A 22,941-nucleotide genomic window follows, 5' to 3' on the forward strand; every position below is an offset into this window, starting at 1 on the left:
TGGAGGACATATGGGTCTCTCCTTTTGACTATGAGTGGTTTGCCTTTTTCCCCACTTGCTAGATATTTTCATTTCATGGCTCTATTGTTCCTTGAATCGCTTTTTTGATTTTCTTTTGAATTAAGAGTTTATATTTCGGCGATTACCTTTTGAGTAAAAGACTCTTAAGAGCTTTTGTTTGTGGTTTGTTTGTCGGTACATGAAGGTGGGTAAGTTTGCCCATTGGGCACTAGCTCTCATCAGTGTTCGAAAAATACATATTTTTTAACCAATCAAAATAAGGAGAACTCTTAAATCTATCCGGTTTGTTGCTTCTCAAATCTCTACTATGTTTTATAACTAAAATACATGAAAAACCATTCCCTAAAATAAGGGCTACTTAAAATCTCAGCTAGTTTTTCTTAATTCCGGCCGGTACAGATACACTAGAATGCCGTGATTTTCGAGCATTGGCTCTCATGCCTCCCAAAGTGAAGATACCGAGTTTGAATCAACCAAAAGGGCATCTTGATTTAGTATCCAATCTTGAAAAAAGTAAATATAAAAAATTGGGGTTCTAATGAGGGGGAGAGAGAGAGAGCCAGGAAGGGTTAGTTCGAAGTTTTAATGCCTGGCCATGAAGCCTTCTTTGAGGGCGTATGCAGCAGTGCTGCGGCTGGTTCGTCTGCTGCCCCCCGAGACCCGATCCTACTACTCCAGGTTTGCTAGAGAGAACTTCGCCACCTACAGCGACGAGGTCGACCCTTCCACCATCGCCAACCTTCTCAACCGCGCCTACGAACACTCCTGCTGGGTCCTTTCCAAGGTACACACTTCCTCCACTCAAAACCCTAAAAATTATACTCACACGCCAAATCGTACGTGCATCACCGAAACCCTAACCTCTTAGAAGAACATACACATCTGTGCCCGTCTGCATTGAACCCTAACCCTACACACACTTATCTCAGAAACTCTAACAATTCTTTAACCCTAGCGACATAGATGCAAAGATATCTATCAAGGAAAGAGTGCTTACTGTAACCCTAACCATTGACTTATCTGCCCATAGAAACCCTCCCCTAACCAACAATAACTGAAGGGGTGCTTTCTTTCCAATTTTTTGTTTTGTTTACAGTATGGAGTGGACAAAGCCGCAGCCGAGAACCTGAAGCGGATCTGTAAGTGATATACCACTGTGTTTAGCCAGTGTAGAAAAGTTCTGTGTTAATAACTGCACTTTTTGTTTGTTTGATCTTGTATAGAAAGACCACATGGAACTATTGCTTGCTTTGATCTGCAGCAGATGGTAGTCCTTTGCAAGGCCTTTATAGAAGATAATTGTGCGGATGTTTACTACTCTTTTACAAAAGGAATGGCCTCTGCAAGCTCTCTTGTGAGAGTGCTTGATGATAGAATGTTCTGGCAGACACCTTTTTAATGCTGCCAGTGCCTTATCTACATGTAATAATAGCTTCTTTGTCCAGGTAGAATTGTTCCCATGTTGTTTGGTGAGGGTCTTCTTGGTGATGGTTGTCCAAGATATAGTGGATAGATGAGGAGGATATCTTCACTTTTCTTTGCTTGTTTTGATATTTTCTTATGCATGGATGCATAGTCAATGGAAAAAGTGTAACATATGCAATGAGTAACAAGGTGATGTGAATAAAAGTAAGAGGGTACCGAGTGTCATGTGCACTGTGTGTATCTACCGTGTGCTACACGCACGCAAGACTAGCTTTGAGGTTTGGGGAAGCTTGGAGCTAGGTAGGCTGATTGGCGAGCTGAGTTAGGGATAGACTAACGGGCGGGCACCCAAGCATGGACGGGCAGGTGTCCAAGTGTGGACGTCGGATGACCGGCCAAGAGCTTATAAAAGGGTGGCCAAGGTTAGTCATTAGTGATGTAGAGTCTCGCGAGATTTGTGAGAGCTCTATGGTCTGGAGCCTGGATCTAGTGAAGACGTGCACTTGCTTTACGCAGTCGAGGTCGGCAGTAGTCTCGAGGCACGCGAGGGTAGCTTCGTGGCAGTATGGAACGTCGCGAGGTAGAGATTGGTCTGTACGTCGACCTAGTTAGCTCAGCTCGTGGCTCGGTGGGGATAGCCAAGTTTGTGGGCTTGCCAACGGCCATCATGGATGGGTGGTGAGTTAGGCCTGCACCCCCTTCTTGTTTATTTATTTGTTTGCAGGTTTCGAGTCTCGAACCAGGAGCGTTCTACGAGGAGATCCTTTGGGTTTTGACAGTGGTATCAGAGCGTGTCTCGTGAACGAGCAAGTCTGTAGGTAGAGAAGATGAGGTTGAAGAAAGGTATGTGTTCAAGAGCTTGTTGTTTTGTTTATGCATGCTGTTGATTTTTCAGATAGTATGTGCTTTTTCATCAAAGAACCCGTGATGGAGAAGGTGGTCTAGTAGGGTTGATTTGTTTTGCAAGAAGAAGACTAGATTCGTTGTTTGTGCAGTCGCATGAACGGTTGTGAGAGAGAGAAAAAAAAAACAACAAAAAGGATATTCGCTTTTGGGTTGAACGAGAGAGAGAGAGAGAGAGAGAGAGAGAGAGAGAGGTCGTGACTGTTGTATGCGCAGGGTGGGTTCAGCTGGCCGGGCATAGTCACAGGGGACGGAGGGGACGAACCATTGGAACGGGGGGACGTCGTCCTGGGAACACTGTGGGACGGGGACGGACGGGGATGGACGGACGTCCCCAGCTGGGCGTCCCTCACAAGGGACGGCGTTCCGGGGACGGATCCAAGAGGGGACGGTTGTGGGGGACGGCTGCATGGGAACGCCTGCGGGTTACTGTTTAGGCAATGGTCACATTTTTGACCTTTTTTTTTGGCCGTTTAGGAGGGGCTTTTCATATGCCTTTAGCCTTGGCCCATAGGCCTTGAGCCTTTGAGGCTTTGGGCCTTGGCCTCTCTCTTGCCTTCCTCCCTATAAGAAGACACACACACACACTCCCTCTCACACTTCAAGCTTTAGCTTCATACACACGCTCCCACCCATCCTCACCCTCAAGTTCTCCCTCAACTTTCAAGGCTCAAGCCTCACTTACTCTCTCTCTCTCTCTCTCTCTCTCTCTCTCTCTCAAGCTATCAAGTGACAAGGAGGCATCCATCATCCATGGCATCCTTCTCGTGGCAGTGGCTCTTCAAGTTCCAACTACTCGTAGAAGGACGACGGGATGGACATGGTGGGATGAGGTCAGTCACACCCCATCCCCTCATGGAGGTGGTGCGACGGGTGGTAGGAAGGAGGCGATGGTTTTAGCGAAAAAGCAACGGAGCGTGAGTTTTCTTTTTCTCATGCTTTCGTTTTTTTTTCTTCTAAACCTTAGTAAAAGAGTTTAAAGCTCCTAATGTTTAAGGTGTTTTTTTTAAAGAAAATAGAATATATATATATATATATATATATATATATATATATATATATATATATATATATATATATAGGGTGGGCATCACCAGATGCGTAGGCGGCGCAGGCGACAGTGCTGAAAGACAAACTGTCGGCATCGAAATCGCAGTCAGCCGTATGTAGGCGGCCAAACATGTGCGCAGGCGGTGGCAGTTTATAGGCATATACTCGCAGTCCGACGGGTGGCAGGAAGGAGGCGATGGTTTTAGCGAAAAAGCAACGGAGCGTGGGTTTCCTTTTTCTCATGCTTTCGTTTTTTTTTTCTAAACCTTAGTAAAAGAGTTTAAAGCTCTTAATGTTTAAAGGTGTTTTTTTAAAGAAAATAGAATATATATATATACATACATACATACATACATACATATAAACACAAAAGCAAAAGCTCAAGTTGCTTTTGGGGAAGATTATATAAACCCCTTAAGTGGGCTTCTTGAAACCGGCCTTGACGGGCGGTGAAACAAACACTCGCACATAAAACACTTCAATGCCATTGAGGACCTAGAAAAAGGAAAACAAACAGGGGGAGCTAGAGTGCTCCTACAAATAGTACACGGACACCGATTGGCCCCAAAACGCAGTGGCGCCCCTTGCGGTATTTCTTTAATTGATTATAAGAGCTTTGATTACAATATAAGGCTGGTAACTCAGCCGTCCCCGTAGAACTCCTGAAGCCTGCAAAGAACCTGCATCATGGCTTCTTGTCCACTCGGCATCCACAAACAAATCCAGCCATTGTTCACATCGAAAGACTCTCTCACATTGAGTCTGCATACAGAAGCTTTCTCCCAGATCAAGGCTGCCACAACCATCCATAGCCTCTCACACTATGAACAGCATCACACCCTGACACATCCAGTGCTTCTGCATCACAACACAGACTCCCAAAATGTCTCTCAAAAGAGAACTCGTATCACAGCACAGCATACCATACAGTCGACACACCTGTACCAACCCTCTCTACCTTCCAAGGGTACTATCCATCTCTGTCATGGATTCCCTGTCTCCTGTCTTGTCAGTAGCAAGGCTGTACCAAACATGTGTCCATTCCTGTACCCTTTGCCTGCATGTGACCTATCTCCTGGAGAAACCCAAAAACATGTTTCCTCGAGAAACCTACGACCTGTTTCCACATGAAACCCTTAGGCCTGTTTCCCTTTGAAACTTCTGGCAACATAGAGATGCCCTTATCTGTAGGTCCCTCTGTTCCTTTCTAGCAGGAAGAAAACAATCTGCTCCATGAGCACGCAGCCATGCGAGCTTGCTTCACTCCCATGCCAAGAAACATCACCAAATGACCTGTACTTGCAGCCCAAAACCCAAGCACATAGCTGAATTTGCGGCCAAACAAAAACAGCCCATAAACAGTCCTCAAACTGATCTCAAAACAGTCCCGAGCATTGCTCATGTTTAGAGCCACACGAACTGCCACGAAACAGTCCATAAACCCTTTCCAAAACAGTCCCGAACCCAAAGCAAAGAGAAGCTGAAAGTTCCATCAGTTGAACGCCATCGACATGATGTCTATGTTCATGAAAAACCAGCCCCTCCTTTCTGCAAAAACACGGCATCTTCCAAAAAGCACACGCCTGCAACCACCTATCCGAACAGGTCGACACCAGCAGCCACCCGTACCAAATAGTGTGTAGCTGTCTCCTGTATCAGCTGTCGTACAGCAGCAGCCGCTTGTACCTGTCCGTACACATATGCCTGCAGTCCAGCACCTGATTCAACGTGAGAGAGAGAAAACTTGTGGGTAAACTTGCTGTCTAGCCCTGCACTCCCTTCTACAGTCCACGCCTTTGTGTCCAGCTCTGCCTGTATGGACAGCAGCGCAGCCAGCCAGCTTCTTGCCAAAAGCAAAGGGGAAAGAGAGATTCAATAGGTGCCTGTGTGTACTGTTGCGCAGCAGCCAGACAACCTCCTTCCAAAAGCCACGAGAGAGAGAGGTTCAGTCTGTGCCTGTGCTTTCTGTAGCGCAGCAGCCAGCCAGTCTTCTCTCCCCAAAAAGCATGCGTGTGTGTGATATTCAGGCAGTGTATAATCCAGCGCAGCCCGCCAGCATCTCCTCTCTTTTTTTCCAAAAAGCACACACGTGGCCCCAAAATAGCATAAGGGCCACGTTTTCTTTCATAAAAGGCATTAAAAATGATTTTAAAGGTTTTTAAAACCTTTTAAGTTAAAATCTCTTAGCCCCCCTTCACACTTGGGTTGTCCACACGTGGGCTCCCTTTTTGACTCCAACCTGATGCCATTCACACTGTCCACCATGTCCCCGTGCACACTTGCATACTGTCCAGAGGAAAACACAGGGTCGTAACATACCCCCCTCTTGAAAAATGGCAAGCGTCCTCGATTGCACTCAATGGCATAGTAAAACATCTTATGAGCAAAGACATCCCATATGACAAAAACAATGGCCTTCCAATGCATCTGGGTGATAAAAACAATCATCCTGCACAATAAGCCACACTGTCACGCCAAAGTGACAAACACCTCTTGCTTGTTCCTTCAGAACCTACAGCAAAAGTCTAAAATCAAATGGAAACACGTTAACTGTGTTAGCCAAAAACAAAACCATGCATCATGCTACATATGACAAACATATGCATGACACATATATGCATTCGCAAACAATATGCTCCTCAAAATGCTCTACCTACTCCAAAGTAACAGTCTAAGGGCTGCTCGCAAGCCTTACGCCCATGGGCATCCCGCAGGACCCATGACTGATGGTACAACATGAGTATATGAAAGCACTCAATGCATCCAAACACTACATCCACTAAGTACTTTCCCACATATGTCTCATGGCCATCCCGCAGGAGTTACACCCAATGGTGCATCCATGAACATAATAAAGCACTTGATGTATCATACCAACATACATGCAGCACATGACACAATGCAGAGTATTTCCCAATGTATTCTCAATGGTACCAGGATCCAATGGCACCAGAATACAAAAATACCTCCACCTCAAAAAGTGTATGCATACATGCACAAACAGAATTCGATCCATATTTCCATAAACCAAACCAACTCTAGGACTGCTCGCAAGACTTATGCCCTCCATAGAGTTATCCATAGTTGCAGTTATAGTTCAAGGTGCGCGCGACTGTGAACCATACCCAACTTTACCATCTCATGTGACTAGTACACAATATCATAGAAGTCCCATAAGCAGATGTACTGTCAGCCTCAGTACCTTCGGGTGAATACAAAGATATCACCAAGCGACTCCTAGATAACAAATGAGCCTGTCTGTAACAACAAGGGAGCGGAGGTGCTACCCCCCTCTTGAGCATTAGGCAATGCTCCAGACGTATGCTCTGCTGAACCTGAATGAGCCGTAACAAGAGTCGACTCCAACTCATAGGCATCAAGATAAAGCTGCAACTCCTGAGGTGAATCTACTAAGTCACCCTCCTCCATCCACTTCGCATCCATCAGTGAACCTCCTCCATCCACTTCGTATCCATCAGTGAACAGCTCTTGAACTTCACAGGATAGCGACGGGAAACCTCACCCTGTACCTTTCTTTCCTTATGTGCCAGTATATGCTCAGGAATAAGAACCTTGTCAAGTTCCTCCACTTCCATATGAGCCTCATCTGATACATCCTCAGGCACCCAAAACCTGCGTGCACTCCACCCAAGTGATAAGCACAAGTCCTCGATGAAGCATAGTAGATCACCACTGCTAAACATAGAAAGAAACTGTCTTCCGAACCCATGAAGTCTCTATGAAGATACCACCGGTGACAAACTGTCGAAAGCCATAGCCTTCAACGCATCTCCTGCACCATAACACTTCAACTGCTTCTTGTTCTTGGCCGACTACTTCTTGTCCTTGGTGTCTTTTCTCCTGAGCTTCATCCTCAGCTCTTGCTCTTCACCTCATATAGGCAAAGACACAAAATCTTGTACTGTGTCCTGCACTTCCTTTTCACTTTCCTCATGTTGAAGCTTTTGATGTGACTCTCATGAGACAACCACGAGCTCGCCCCCTTAGGAAAGTTGGCGATTGTCCCGACCAAAGCAACCACGGACTCGCCTCCTTGAGAAAGTCGACGATGTCCCGGCAAACGGAACCTTGAAACCGGCCTTGACGGGCGGTGAAACAAACACTCGCACATAAAACACTTCAACGCCATTGAGGACCTAGAAAAAGGAAAACAAACAGGGGGAGCTAGAGTGCTCCTACAAATAGTACACGGACACCTATTGGCCCCAAAACGCAGTGGCGCCCCTTGCGGTATTTCTTTAATTGATTATAAGAGCTTTGATTACAATATAAGGCTGGTAACTCAGCCGTCCCCGTAGAACTCCTGAAGCCTGCAAAGAACATACAGAAGCTTTCTCCCATGATCAAGGCTGCCACAACCATCCATAGCCTCTCACACTATGAACAGCATCACACCCTGACACATCCAGTGCTTCTGCATCACAACACACTCCCAAAATGTCTCTCAAAAGAGAACTCGTATCACAGCACAGCATACCATATAGTCGACACACTTGTACCAACCCTCTCTACCTTCCAAGGGTACTATCCATCTCTGTCATGGATTCCCTGTCCCCTGTCTTGTCAGTAGCAAGGCTGTACCAAACATGTGTCCATTCCTGTACCCTTTGCCTGCATGTGACCTCTCTCCTGGAGAAACCCAAAAACATGTTTCCTCGAGAAACCTACGACCTGTTTCCACATGAAACCCTTAGGCCTGTTTCCCTTTGAAACTTCTGGCAACATAGTGATGCCCATATCTGTAGGTCCCTCTGTTCCTTTCTAGTAGGAAGAAAACAATCTGCTCCATGAGCACGCAGCCATGCGAGCTTGCTTCACTCCCATGCCAAGAAACATCACCAAATGACCTGTTGTAAACCGGCCTTCAAAGAGCAAAGGGCGGTGAAACAAACACTCGCACATAAAACACTTCAACACCACTGAGGACCTAGAAAAGAAAAACAAACAGGGGGAGCTAGAGTGCTCCTGCAAAAAGTACACGGACACCGATTGGCCCCAAATCACAGTGGCGCCCCTTGCGGTATTTCTTTAATTGATTATAAGAGCTTTGATTACAATATAAAGCTGGTAATTCAGCCGTCCCAGTAGAACTCCTGAAGCCTGCAAAGAACCTGCATGTGGCTTCTTGTCCACACGGCATCCACAAATAAATCCAGCCATTGTTCACATCGAAAGACTCTCTCACATTGAGTCTGCATACAGAAGCTTTCTCCCATGATCAAGGCTGCCACAACTATCCATAGCCTCTCACACTAGGAACAGCATCACACCCTGACACATCCAGTGCTTCTACATCACAACACAGACTCCAAAACTGTCTCTCAAAAGAGAACTCGCATCACAGCACAGCATACCATACAGTTGACACACCTGTACAGACCCTCTCTACCTTCCAAGGGAACTATCCATCTCTGTCATGGATTCCCTGTCCCTTTCTCAATTAGTAGCAAGGCTGTACCAAACATGTGTCCACTCCTGTACCTTCTGCCTGCATGTGACCTATCTCCTGGAGAAACCCAAAAACATGTTTCCTCGTCGAGAAAACCTACGACCTGTTTCCACACGAAACCCTTAGGCCTGTTTCCCTTTGAAACTTCTGTCCTGTTTCCATACATCTAGTTACCTGTTCCCTCATGAAACATCTGGCAACATAGAGATGTCCATAACTGTAGGTCCCTCTGTTCCTTTCTAGCACGAAGAAAACAATCTGCTCCATGAGCACGCAGCCATGCGAGCTTGCATCACTCCCATGCCAAGAAACATAACCAAAAGACCTGTACTTGCAGCCAAAAACCCAAGTATCTTGCTGAATTTGCAACCAAGCAAAAACAGCCCATAAACTGTCCCAAAACAGTCCCGAATCAAAGTATAGAGAAGCTGAAAGTTCCATCAGTTGAACGCCATCGACATGATGTCTATGTTCATGGAAAAACAGCCCTTGTTCAATCCAGTCCTCCGCTTTTGCACCAAGAAAAAGATAGAAAAGCGCCTGCAACCATGCGCTTTTTCTCCTATCAAAAGGTGCCCTGAAAACTGCCCAAGCAACACACAGTCCAGCCTCCTGTATGCTGCGCCTGAAATCCAGCCCACCTGGTGGCAAGGAAAAGAGAGAGAGAGAGAGCACGCCCAGCTCTGTGCGCCTGCTGTCCTGCAGCCGCCTGCAAGAAACGCAGCCCTGCAGCCCCTGCCTGAATGCGCCTCTTTTTCAGAAAAGTCCCCATGCACAGCAGCCTGTATGCGCCTGAATCTGCACCTGCAGCAATCTGACCTGCCACGTGGACAGTACCTGCACAGCAGCCGTACAGTCCTGCACAGGCTCTTCTGTGCGCAGCCAGCATACAGTTCACCTCTCCCAAAAAACGCATGCTTCCTCCAGAGAGATAGGCGCCTCTTTTGCCTGCTAGCCCTCCTTTTTCCCAAAAAGCACACGTGGTCCCAAAATAGCTTATGGGCCACATTTTTCTTTAATGAAGGGCTTTATAATAATTTTTAAAGGTTTTTAAACCTTTTAAGCTAAAATCTCTTTGCCCCCTTTCACACATGGGGTTGTCCACATATGGGCTCCCTTTTTGACTCCAACCTGATGCCATTCACACTGTCCACCATGTCCCCTTGCACACTTGCATCTTGTCCAGAGAAAAACACAGGGTCGTGACATACCCCCCTCTTGAAAAATGGCAAGTGTCCTCGATTGCACTCAATGGCACAGTAAAGCATCTCATGAGCAAAGATACCCCATATGGCAAAAACAATGGCCTTCCAATGCATCTGGATGATAGAATAATCATCCTGCACAATAAGCCACACTGTCCTCTTGCTTGTTCCTTCAGAACCTACAGCAAAAGTCTAAAACCAAATGGAAACACGTTACCTGTGTTAGCCAAAAACAAAACCATGCATCATTCTACATATGACAAACATATGCATGACACACATATGCATTCGCGAACAATATGCTCCTCAAAATGCTCTACCTACTCCAAAGTAACAGTCTAAGGGCTGCTCGCAAGCCTTACGCCCATGGGCATCCCCGCAGGACCCACGACTGAAGGTAAAACATGAGCATATGAAAACACTCAATGCATCCAAACACTACATCTACCAAGTACTTTCCCACATATGTCTCATGGCCATCCCGCAGGAGTCACACCCATGAACATAATAAAGCACTTGATGTATCATACCAACATACATGCAGCACATGACACAATGCAGAGTATTTCCCAATGTATTCTCAATGGTACCAGGATCCAATGGCACCAGAATACAAAAATACCTCTACCTCAAAAAGTGTATGCTGCTTCTTGTTCCTGGCCGACTACTTCTTGTCCTTGGTGTCTTTTCTCCTGAGCTTCATCTTCAGCTCTTGCTCTTCACCTCATATAGGCAAAGACACAAAATCCTATACTATGTCCTGCACTTCCTTTTCACTTTCCTCGTGTTGAAGCTTTTGATGTGACTCTCATGAGACAACCACGAGCTCGTCCCCTTAGGAAAGTTGGCGATTGTCCCGATCAAAGCAACCACGGACTCGCCTCCTTGAGAAAGTCGACGATGTGTCCCGGCAACGGAACCTTGTAAACCGGCCTTCAAAGAGCAAAGGGCGGTGAAACAAACACTCGCACATAAAACACCTCAACACCACTGAGGACCTAGAAAAGAAAAACAAACAGGGGGAGCTAGAGTGCTCCTGCAAAAAGTACACGGACACCGATTGGCCCCAAATCACAGTGGCGCCCCTTGCGGTATTTCTTTAATTGATTATAAGAGCTTTGATTACAATATAAAGCTGGTAATTCAGCCGTCCCAGTAGAACTCCTGAAGCCTGCAAAGAACCTGCATCTGGCTTCTTGTCCACACGGCATCCACAAATAAATCCAGCCATTGTTCACATCGAAAGACTCTCTCACATTGAGTCTGCATACAGAAGCTTTCTCCCATGATCAAGGCTGCCACAACCATCCATAGCCTCTCACACTAGGAACAGCATCACACCCTGACACATCCAGTGCTTCTGCATCACAACACAGACTCCAAAACTGTCTCTCAAAAGAGAACTCGCATCACAGCACAGCATACCATACAGTTGACACACCTGTACAGACCCTCTCTACCTTCCAAGGGAACTATCCATCTCTGTCATGGATTCCCTGTCCCTTTCTCAATTAGTAGCAAGGCTGTACCAAACATGTGTCCACTCCTGTACCTTCTGCCTGCATGTGACCTATCTCCTGGAGAAACCCAAAAACATGTTTCCTCGTCGAGAAAACCTACGACCTGTTTCCACACGAAACCCTTAGGCCTGTTTCCCTTTGAAACTTCTGTCCTGTTTCCATACATCTAGTTACCTGTTCCCTCATGAAACATCTGGCAACATAGAGATGTCCATAACTGTAGGTCCCTCTGTTCCTTTCTAGCACGAAGAAAACAATCTGCTCCATGAGCACGCAGCCATGCGAGCTTGCATCACTCCCATGCCAAGAAACATAACCAAAAGACCTGTACTTGCAGCCAAAAACCCAAGTATCTTGCTGAATTTGCAACCAAGCAAAAACAGCCCATAAACTGTCCCAAAACAGTCCCGAATCAAAGTATAGAGAAGCTGAAAGTTCCATCAGTTGAACGCCATCGACATGATGTCTATGTTCATGGAAAAACAGCCCTTGTTCAATCCAGTCCTCTGCTTTTGCACCAAGAAAAAGATAGAAAAGCGCCTGCAACCATGCGCTTTTTCTCCTATCAAAAGGTGCCCTGAAAACTGCCCAAGCAACACACAGTCCAGCCTCCTGTATGCTGCGCCTGAAATCCAGCCCACTTGGTGGCAAGGAAGAGAGAGAGAGAGAGAGCACGCCCAGCTCTGTGCGCCTGCTGTCCTGCAGCCGCCTGCAAGAAACGCAGCCCTGCAGCCCCTGCCTGTATGCGCCTCTTTTTCAGAAAAGTCCCCACGCACAGCAGCCTGTATGCGCTTGAATCTGCACCTGCAGCAATCTGACCTGCCACGTGGACAGTACCTGCACAGCAGCCGTACAGTCCTGCACAGGCTCTTCTGTGCGCAGCCAGCATACAGTTCACCTCTCCCAAAAAACGCATGCTTCCTCCAGAGAGATAGGCGCCTCTTTTGCCTGCTAGCCCTCCTTTTTCCCAAAAAGCACACGTGGCCCCAAAATAGCTTATGGGCCACATTTTTCTTTAATGAAGGGCTTTATAATAATTTTTAAAGGTTTTTAAACCTTTTAAGCTAAAATCTCTTTGCCCCCTTTCACACATGGGGTTGTCCACATATGGGCTCCCTTTTTGACTCCAACCTGATGCCATTCACACTGTCCACCATGTCCCCTTGCACACCTGCATCTTGTCCAGAGAAAAACACAGGGTCGTGACACCTGTACTTGCAGCCCAAAACCCAAGCACATAGCTGAATTTGCGGCCAAACAAAAACAGCCCATAAACAGTCCTCAAACTGATCTCAAAACAGTCCCGAGCATTGCTCATGTTTAGAGCCACACGAACTGCCACGAAACAGTCCATAAACCCTTTCCAAAACAGTCCCGAACCCAAAGCAAAGAGAAGCTGAAAGTTCCATCAGTTGAACGCCATCGACATGATGTCTATGTTCATGAAAAACCAGCCCCTCCTTTCTGCAAAAACACGGCATCTTCCAAAAAGCACACGCCTGCAACCACCTATCCGAACAGGTCGACACCAGCAGCCACCCGTACCAAATAGTGTGTAGCTGTCTCCTGTATCAGCTGTCGTACAGCAGCAGCCGCTTGTACCTGTCCGTACACACATGCCTGCAGTCCAGCACCTGATTCAACGTGAGAGAGAGAGAGAGAAAACTTGTGGGTAAACTTGCTGTCTAGCCCTGCACTCCCTCCTACAGTCCACGCTTTTGTGTCCAGCTCTGCCTGTATGGACAGCAGCGCAGCCAGCCAGCTTCTTGCCAAAAGCAAAGGGGAAAGAGAGATTCAATAGGCGCCTGTGTGTACTGTTGCGCAGCAGCCAGACAACCTCCTTCCAAAAGCCACGAGAGAGAGAGGTTCAGTCTGCGCCTGTGCTTTCTGTAGCGCAGCAGCCAGCCAGTCTTCTCTCCCCAAAAAGCATGCGTGTGTGTGATATTCAGGCAGTGTATAATCCAGCATCTCCTCTCTTTTTTTTCCAAAAAGCACACACGTGGCCCCAAAATAGCATAAGGGCCACGTTTTCTTTCATAAAAGGCATTAAAAATGATTTTAAAGGTTTTTAAAACCTTTTAAGTTAAAATCTCTTTGTCCCCCTTCACACTTGGGGTTGTCCACACATGGGCTCCCTTTTTGACTCCAACCTGATGCCATTCACACTGTCCACCATGTCCCCGTGCACACTTGCATATTGTCCAGAGGAAAACACAGGGTCGTAACACTTCTTGCCACACATCTCTCAAGTTTTCAAGCTCTCAAGCTCTCTCAAGTTCTCTCACACTTTTCTTGTGCTAGATCGAATTTTCTCTCCACTTGCTCTCTTCAAGATGTCGACCCAAGAATCCGAGTTGGAGCTCCTTGTCGAACGCGAAGGCTTGCCGGCTACGGACGATACCGATGTTGATCTTTTTGATGATTATGTGTTAAAATCAAATTTCCAAGAGTTCAAAGTAGCTCTCGAAACTTCTTCTTCGGAACGTCAGGCACAAATCGTCACCCAGATGCAGGCCTTGCAGAACTCCATCTCTCTCTTGACGACTACCCTATCTACTCTTTCGGGTATGGATACCTTGGCCTCTGCTTTAGGCCCCAACATTACTCCGGAACAGTTCAGGGGCAAGCAAAAGTAGCGTATCAAGGAGATTGTGGAGACCTGGCTACATAAGTGGCACGTCCATTTTCAGTTTCATCCATATGATGGAAAAAAGATCCAGTTAGTAGCAGGTTTCCTCTCAGGCAAAGCTTTGCTTTGGTGGAAGGGACTCAACCCTAAGCCAACGACTTGGGCACAATTTGAAGATGTCTTCAAGAAGGAATTCCTCAAGAAAGAGGATGATTATGATGTTGTTGTCTGGTTTATCGCTTTGACGATGATGTCGCAGCACCTCACTTATGAGGTCTACCTCCAGAAGTTTAGGGACTTGCAGATGAAAGCTACAAAGATGGATCCCACTACTCTTTTGGGGTTCTTTGTAGCCGGTTTACTAGACTCATACCGTTTACAGGTTAAAAATAACAAATGCAAAACATTAGACGAAGCCATTGATTTAGCTCGTATCTAGGATGATACAATGGTCTCGTCCAAGTCTAAACCCGTTTTCGAGATGGGAAACTAGCATAAAAGAAAGTTCTCCGCACCTATGGCTAACAAAGGAAAGTCTTCGGACCAAAAATTCCATTTCGACACCAGCGAAGAAGAAACGACTCCTTAAGGCTTTGAAGCTTAAGAAGGATGGGACATTGTTTTATTTGCGAAGAAAAGACACATGCGTAATGAGTGCCCGAAACAAAAGGGTGCAAAGACCAATGCAGGACCCAAGCCAAAGGCAGCTAACCAGTTGTCTTTGACAGGTACGTCAGTTACTGTACTTTCTCGTCCTAGTACATGTTCTGATTGTTTGTTCAACTCTAAAGTTTTTGGCTTGCATGATCTTCTCCAAGTTTATGGAGAAGTGAATGGCCATAGAATCCACATTCTTCTAGATCCTGGCAGCTCACACAATTTTGTTAACTACAAACTTGTGCAGAAATTGAGTCTTGATACGACACCCAGCGATCATACCTATGAGGTACGGCTACCTGCGAAAAGGCAAGTATAGGATCGAAAGGTAGAGATGCTATCAATCCGGATTCAGGACTACAAAGATACTCTGGAATGCTATGTTATGCACTTAGAACATGTAGACTTCTTATTAGGGATTGAGTGGTTTAAGACTCTTCAAGTCCAGATAGATTGGTCTAGTCATATTTTTTCTTTTCAGCATAGGAACACCCAGTATAGTATTTTAGGTGATTGTGTACATCCTTCTCAGGGACCTCTTGTAAATACAGTTGATTTTGGAAATATAATGGATTCCTCTTTGTATACCGCTTTTCATTGTATATTGATTTCACTTTCTTCATTTCTCATACCTTCTATGGATGTCAATGAATTAAGTGTATTTGAAAGCAAAGAATTATAGAAGATACTTGATTCGTTTCAAGATGTATTTCCTAAGGAAGTACCATCGGGTTTACCACCTGAAAGGGTAGTAGATCATGGTATTGACTTGATCCCTGGTGCCCATCCTGTCAGTATTCCACCTTACAGGATGAGCCAAGCTGAGGAAGATGAGTTGTCTAAACAACTCGAAGATTATTTGAGGATGGGCCAGATCCGCCTAAGTAAATCACCTTGGGGTGCACCTGTGTTGCTTAGAAGAAAGAAGGACAACACCTGAAGAATGTGTATAGATTATAAGAGATTAAACAGGCTGACAATTAAGAACCGTTATCCTCTCCCTAGATTAGATGACCTGATTGACTGGTTAGCAGGAGCGAAATATTTCACAAACATAGATTTACGTACTGGCTATCACCAGATACGTATTCATGAAAGGCATGTCGAAAGAACCGTTTTTCGGACCAGGTATGGCCATTATGAGTTTCTCGTATTACCTTTTGGGTTAACCAATGCTCCAGCGACTTTCCAGTAAATGATGAACGATCTTTTTCGTGAACATTTGGAAAAATTTGTGGTGTTCCTGGATGACATTTTGATATATAGTCGTACTCTTGAGGATCATGTTAGACACCTCACGATTATCTTATCTATTTTAAGACAGAATCGACTATATGCTAAATTAAGTAAATGTGAGTTTTTTATGACAGACATCATTTACTTGGGACACAAGATCACTAGAGATGTATTGAGCATTGATTATGACCGAGTTCAGAAGGTTCTGGACTGGCCTATACCAAGAACAGTGAAACAACTTCGTTCTTTTCTCAGTTTTGTTGTTTTTCTTCGGAAATCTGTGCGGGAGTACTCTCAGCTCACACTACCGAGATGACCGACTTGTTGAAAGGTCGTGGACATAAGTCAAATCAGCTTATCTCTTGGAATAACGATTTAGATATGGCCTTCAGACTTTTGAAAGATAAAGTCAAGGAAGCACCTATCTTAGCATTACCCGATCCTAGTCGGCCTTATGTTCTTGAAACTGATGCCAGTGACTATGCCATCAGGGCTGCTCTATTTCAAGATGGTAGACCAGTTGCTTTTGAAAAGTAAAAAGCTAGATGACACTCAATCTCATTGACCAACCCTTGAGAAGGAGCTTTATGCTGTGATTCATGCTCTCAAGGTTTGGAGACATTATTTATATGGCTCCAAGTTTGTGGTATTGACTGATGATTGGTATTGACTGATCATCAGTCAATCAAGTATGTGTGTGATGGGGATGATTTGAGAGGAAGAAAAGCTCGTTGGGCTGAGCTAATGCAAGATTTTGACTTTCAGATTCGTTATCGAAAAGGGTCCATGAATAGTGTTGCAAATGCGCTTAGTCGAATTAGAGAGGTGAATACTTTGTTGTTCATCGAGATTTCTACTGACTGATTTCAGTCATTGAGAGAGCTTTGCAAGACTGATAGTTATTTTGGTCCATTTTGGCAGAAGATCCAGGACGGGAGCTCATTGATTGACCAAGACTCAATGACTGAGCAGTCTACTATTCAGGCTGTAGGAGGTCAGTCGATGATTCGGAATGGTTTACTATTCCGTAATGACAAAATTTGTGTACCACAGATCCCGGACATTAGGTCCAAGATTCTTAAGGAGTGTGGACACCCTGGGGTACACAGGACACTATCGTTAGTGAAACAGACTTTTTATTGGTCAAGGATGAAAGGGTATGTAGAAGATTATGTTCTCAAGTGTCAAGTTTGTCAAGCAAATAAAGCTGAACGCTTTAGACAGGTTGGATTGTTGCATCCTTTGCAAATCCCAGGTAATAAATGGGAAAGCATTTCCATGGATTTTATTACCGGACATCAAGGCCACGATTCTATTTGGGTTGTGGTAGATTGCTTGACAAAAATGGCTAGATTTTTACCGACCTGGAAGACTATTACAGCTATGTAATTAGCAAGGTAGTTTATCGAGCAATTGTTTAGACTGTACGGGTTACCACAGGACATAGTCAGTGATAGGGACTTTAAGTTTATGAGTGATTTTTTGAAACTTGTTTTGGAGAAGTTGGAAACAACTTTGAATTTGAGTTCCTCAGATCATCCTCAATCTGATGGCCAGACAGAAAGAGTGAATGTGATTTTGAAGGATATGCTTTGAGCATATGTATCCAAAAGACAGAGTTCATGGGAGGATTATCTTCATATGTTAGAATTTGCATATAACAATACTATGCATACGAGTACAGGTTTTAGTCCTTTCATGCTTATGTATGGTTTTCAACCTGGATCACCTGTTACAGTGAGTTTCTCAGGACTTCAGCATGATGCAGTACGTAATTTTTTTGCAAGATATGCAAGAAATATTACAAGTTGCGAAGGAATCTATTAGATGCTTAAGACCGAGACAGATTTTATTCTAATAGACATCGTTCACCCATAGAGTTCTCTGAAGGAACGATGGTGTATTTGCGAGTTCCGAAAGATTTTGAGACTTTACGGACAAGTCCATCTCCGAAATTATCCCCTAGATACTGTGGACCATTTCGTATTACACGACGGATTGGTTCAGCTGCATATGAATTGGATTTGCCTTCTTATGTGAAAGTTCATCCTGTATTTCATGTCAATAGACTTAAGGAAGTACTGGGTGGAACAAACCAGTTAGTTACTCCTGAAGAAATCATAGATATCGAGGACATGACATTTGTTCCACATGAACCTGAAAGGATTCTTGGATTTCGTGAAAGAAGATTGTGTAATACGCTTATCACGGAATACAAGATCAAGTGGAAGGATCGTGTTGAAGAGGACGTTACATGGGAGACATTGACTACTCTTCAGAGAGATTACCCTGGCTTCTTAGTGAGCTCAGGAGTGAGCTCTTAGAGGAAGGGGAGTATGTCATGTGCACAGTGTGTATCTACCGTGTGCTACACGCATGCAAGACTAGCTTCGAGATTTGGGGAAGCTTGGAGCTAGGTAGGCTGATTGGCGAGCTGAGTTAGGGATAGACTAACGGGCGGGTACCCAAGTATGTGTTGGAAGATTGGCGATTTCGAGCGTGTGATCTATGGCTAGAAGGTGCCTTGGATTATCCCATAAGTGGAAGCATGGAAAGTTGAAGAGCCATATATAGGCTAGAGTGGCACCTTGTCATAATTATCTCCTCTGGCCGGTGTTTTGGGAAGCAGCTCACCGGGAGATGGGAGCCCGGTGGAGGGATGCTACAGTGCCCATTGGGGTGTTTGTGGAGCTCGATGGTGATGTGTCTCCTACGTGCGTTAGTCTTCCGCTGCGCATTCTGACATGGTATCAAAGCCCGGGCGCGTGTGGTCCTAGGCGACCCCCTCACGCCTTGGTGGCTTGCGGAGCTCGAATCGAGGGAGGGTGTTGGATGGTTGGCGATTTCGAGCGTGTGATCTATGACTAGAAGGTGCCTTGGATTATCCCATAAGTGGAAGCATGGGAAGTTGAAGAGCCATATATAGGCTAGAGTGGCACCTTGTCATAATTATCTCCTCCGGCCGGTGTTTCGGGAGGCAGCTCACCGGGAGATGGGAGCCCGGTGGAGGGATGCTGCAGTGCCCGTTGGGGTAATTGTGGAGCTCAATGGTGATGCGTCTCCTACGTGCGTTAGTCTTCCGCTGCGCATTCTGACAGTATGGACGGGCGGGCGCCCAAGTGTGGACGCCCGATGACTGGCCAAGAGTCTGTGAAAGGGTGGCCAAGGTTAGTCATTAGTGATATATAGTCTCGCGAGATTTGTGAGAGCTCTATGGTTTGGAGCCTGGATCTAGTGCACCTGCTTTATGTAGCCGAGGCCGGCAGCAGTCTCGAGGCCCGCGAGGGTAGCTTCGTGGCGGTATGGGACGTCGCGAGGTAGAGATTGGTCGGTACATCAACCTAGTTAGCTCAGCTCGTGGCTCGGTGGGGACAGCCAAGTCTGTGGGCTTGCCCACGGCTGTCATGGTTCGGTGGTGAGTCAGCCCTGCACCCCCTTCTTGTTTATTTGTTTGTTTGCAGGTTTCGAGTCTCGAACCAGGAGCGTTCTGTCAGAATCGTGCATGCGGAAGTTTGAATACACGCTGTGAGAGAGAGAGAAGTTGACGCAGAGAGAGAGAGAGAGAGAGAGAGAGAGAGAGAGAGAGAGAGAGGTTGACGAACAACGCTTGACGTGTTTTAGCAATGAATAGATGATAAAATACAATGGTGGGCATGGGTATTTATACCCTCATGTTGGAAATGGCTGACCGAAATAGAATAAATTAGTTAAATAACCTATCCCTTTGTTAAGGCATGTTCCCACATGAGATACTACTTTTAACACCCTCTCTGTAGCTCATAGTGGGCATAGTGAAGAAACCAAGTCGATGCAGATGCAACCATGGACACCTCAGTACTGGCCGGATACCAAGTACACCTCGGAAAATGCACCAAACAACCTGTCTCCTCAAGGAATGCCATCTTGAGCTTCAGCTGCCACATAGAATAATGAATTGCAAACAACTCCACATCCATGATCCCCCATTTGTTGAACTGCGAACACATCACGTTCAAAAAATCCTCTGAACCTTGAACTGTCGACACACGACGCCCAAAATTCTGCTACACAATGAACCAGGAACTCATCCCATCCATAGTCTGCTACTAATGAACTACGAACACATCACGTTCATAGATTTGTCAAGCTGTTCCATGCCAGATGCATGTGCCTTGAACTCCGACACACGGGTCCAAATCACCAAAAAACGGGAGCACAGACTGCCCCTCTCTGCCACTCACATGCCTCTCTCTGGCTAATGTTGGGGTAAAGGCGTTATGCCCACCCTTATAGTGTGTACAAGCCCATAAGTTATAGTACATAGTACACTTAGTACTTTTAATGTACTAAGTGCACTATGTGTACTAGTGCAATATACATGTGTGATAGGGGAGTCACACACTCATGCTATTGATGAGTTGACTTATCCCCACAACTCTCTCTCTCTCTCTCCCTTGTTTCTCTGTGTATGTCTCCCACATGAATTAACGTAACCCTAATTCCTGTTTCTCCCACACAACTGGTATCAGAGCTTTGGTCCCTCCCTCTTCTCCTTGATGGCTCCTGCTGATTTCTGTCCTTCTGTTCTGGTCGTATTCAGCCCTGTCATGCTGGTCGCCTGCTGAATCCCTCTTGGAGCTGCCTGTATCCTTTCTGGTCGCCTTTTTTTCTGCCCAGCCAGTAGGCGTGGGCTGGCTCAGCTGCTGCCCAGCAGCTGGGCATAGGCAGCCCAGCCATTGTGGGCTGCTCAGCTGCTGCCCAGCCAGCAGCGTGGGCTGCCCCAGCTGCCCAGCAGCCAAGCGAGGGCTGCCCAGCAGCCACGAGCAGCCCTGCAGAGTCATTTTCAGCACACAGTAGCTGTATTTTCAGCACACGCAGAGAAGCAGGCAGGTCTCAGCAGCATTAAAGTGAACATCAAAGCATTCAACATCAGCAAGTTTCGCCCCCCTCACCTGCACAGAACAGAAGCAGCAATCATCAACCCCTCTTTTCCTGCAACAACAAAAACCCGCCTGCAAATCAGAGAAAAAATCAGAAAATTACAAGGTATTTTTCTCAATTTTTTTGGGATTTGCAATTGAGCAGATACAGGTGTCGAATTGCTCAATTTTGAGCAAAATTGGCAAAATTGGGTGACATTGGTCACAATCAGGATCAATTTGCAGGAAATTGGATGTCGAAATTTGGGGCTTTTGATGTAATTGTGCAATTAAGCACTCATACATGCTGTATGATGTGAGAAATCGCACATTTGGGCAAAATTGCAGCAAATTGCAGTGCAAATCAAGGGGCTTTTGTGCCGATTTGATTGATTTGCATGCAGGCACTCGCAGTTGATGCTTTGGGCATTGTGTTGATGCCTGACAAGCACTCAATGTGCCTGTAAATCAAGGGGCTTTCATGTATTTGATGTATATGTGGCCAGGGGAAGCATCGTGAACACTCTGGATGCCTTCATGTGCGTCAATGTACCATGTATGATCAAAAATTGATCTTAAATCAAGGGGCTTTTCAAGTTCGTATGCTTGTTGAACTTGGCAAAGCAGCAGGCAAAGCATTTATGCCTTGAATCCTCAGAAATCAGCTTGCAGTCAAGGGGCTTTTGCCCAATTTCTGTTCGGGACTGTTGTATGCAGTGTACAGGACTATAAAAGTCTGATTTTCACTCATTTGGACAGCCAGGAGAGCATTTATTGCTATTGTACCTGTTGGTACAGATTTGGCACAGCTTTGTGCAAGTTTTGGCATGGCTGTACACTGTTTTGAGTGACCAAAAGGTTCAATTTCAGCTGTTGTACTTGCCGGTACAGGTTTGGTACATCATTGGTGAGCACTTGGTACTGCTGTACAGTACTTTGGAAGGGCAACAGAGCACATTTAAGGTGCTGTCCAAAATCTGCAGCAACCAGATTTTGGTGATTTCATCACATAAAGTGGGAGAAAAGTTGCATTTGTGCTTCCGCAGTGGGAGATAAAGCTTGGGAGAAAAACTGTGAGCACTTTGTGTGCTTTTGGTGCAGTGTTTGCACATTTTGCAGGGAGTCAGGCATTGACAGGTTGCATAGTGCTATGGACAGCCCACAGTCGGATAGAGACAGGGCTGATATGGCCAAGGTTCCGTATGCTTCAGCTTGTGGCAGTCTCATGTATGCCATGGTTGCTACTAGGCCGGACATTGCATTTGCAGTGGGAGTGGTTTCTAGATACATGGCCAACCCTGGCAAGAAGCATTGGGAAGCAGTGAAAGGTGTCATGAGATACCTGAAGGGCACACAGGATATGTGCATTTGCTTTGGCAAACAGGATGCATTAGTGCATGGTTACACGGATTCGGATTATGCCGGTCATCCAGATAACCGGAAGTCTACTACCGGTTATGTATTTACATTCACAGGAGGTGCTGTGTCATGGATATCCAGGATGCAGAAGTGCATAGCCTTATCTACTACAGAGGCCGAGTATATTGCAGCCACAGAGGCTTGCAAGGAGGCATTATGGCTATCTCGGTTAGTGGTTGATTTGGGCTATACAGGGGATATACCATTGTTGCATTGTGATAGTCAGAGTGCCATCCAGTTGGCAAAGAACCCTGTCTTTCATGCAAAGACGAAGCATGTGGATGTGAAGTATCACTTCATCAGAGAGGTGATAGAGAACAAGCAAATTCAGCTTGTTAAGATTCACACGGATGACAACCCGGCTGATCTGTTGACAAAGAGTTTGCCTCCGGAGCGGTTTGCTCATTGCAGACACTTGATGGGCATTGGATGAGGCCAGTTTCAGCCTTGATATGGCCTTGTATATTATCATGTACATGCTGATTTTTTTTTTCCTTCATTTAAGGGC

At 45.7% G+C, this 22,941-nt stretch overlaps 1 protein-coding gene across 3 annotated transcripts; it reads left to right on the forward strand.

Moving 5' to 3' along the window:
* The first annotated feature begins 540 nt into the window (after positions 1–540).
* Positions 541–1,580, forward strand: LOC147602567 (LYR motif-containing protein PHYPADRAFT_186863-like). 3 transcript variants are annotated; one of them, XM_086797879.1, is made up of 3 exons: positions 541–805; positions 1,118–1,160; positions 1,283–1,580. In XM_086797879.1, the coding sequence occupies exons 1-3, from the start codon at positions 617–619 to the stop codon at positions 1,318–1,320; spliced, it is 270 nt and encodes an 89-aa protein (XP_086654005.1). In that variant the 5' UTR covers positions 541–616; the 3' UTR covers positions 1,321–1,580. The 3 variants fall into 3 exon arrangements, with proteins under 3 accessions (XP_086654005.1, XP_086654006.1, XP_086654007.1); XM_086797880.1 differs by having other exon boundaries at positions 1,286–1,580; XM_086797881.1 differs by having other exon boundaries at positions 542–805; positions 1,245–1,580.
* The last annotated feature ends 21,361 nt before the right edge of the window (positions 1,581–22,941 follow it).

This window comes from Cibotium barometz, unplaced genomic scaffold (assembly GCF_041138505.1).
Source record: "Cibotium barometz isolate CiBa-2024 unplaced genomic scaffold, ASM4113850v1 ctg477, whole genome shotgun sequence".
NCBI lineage: Eukaryota > Viridiplantae > Streptophyta > Polypodiopsida > Cyatheales > Cibotiaceae > Cibotium > Cibotium barometz.

Bases quoted from the DNA above. Each gene is read 5' to 3' on its own strand.
- LOC147602567 (XM_086797879.1), top strand. From the start codon at position 617: ATGAAGCCTTCTTTGAGGGCGTATGCAGCAGTGCTGCGGCTGGTTCGT. The intron at 806-1,117 runs GTACACACTTCC...TTTTGTTTACAG, and splicing joins CCTGCTGGGTCCTTTCCAAG to TATGGAGTGGACAAAGCCGC. The intron at 1,161-1,282 runs GTAAGTGATATA...TTTGATCTGCAG, and splicing joins CGAGAACCTGAAGCGGATCT to CAGATGGTAGTCCTTTGCAA.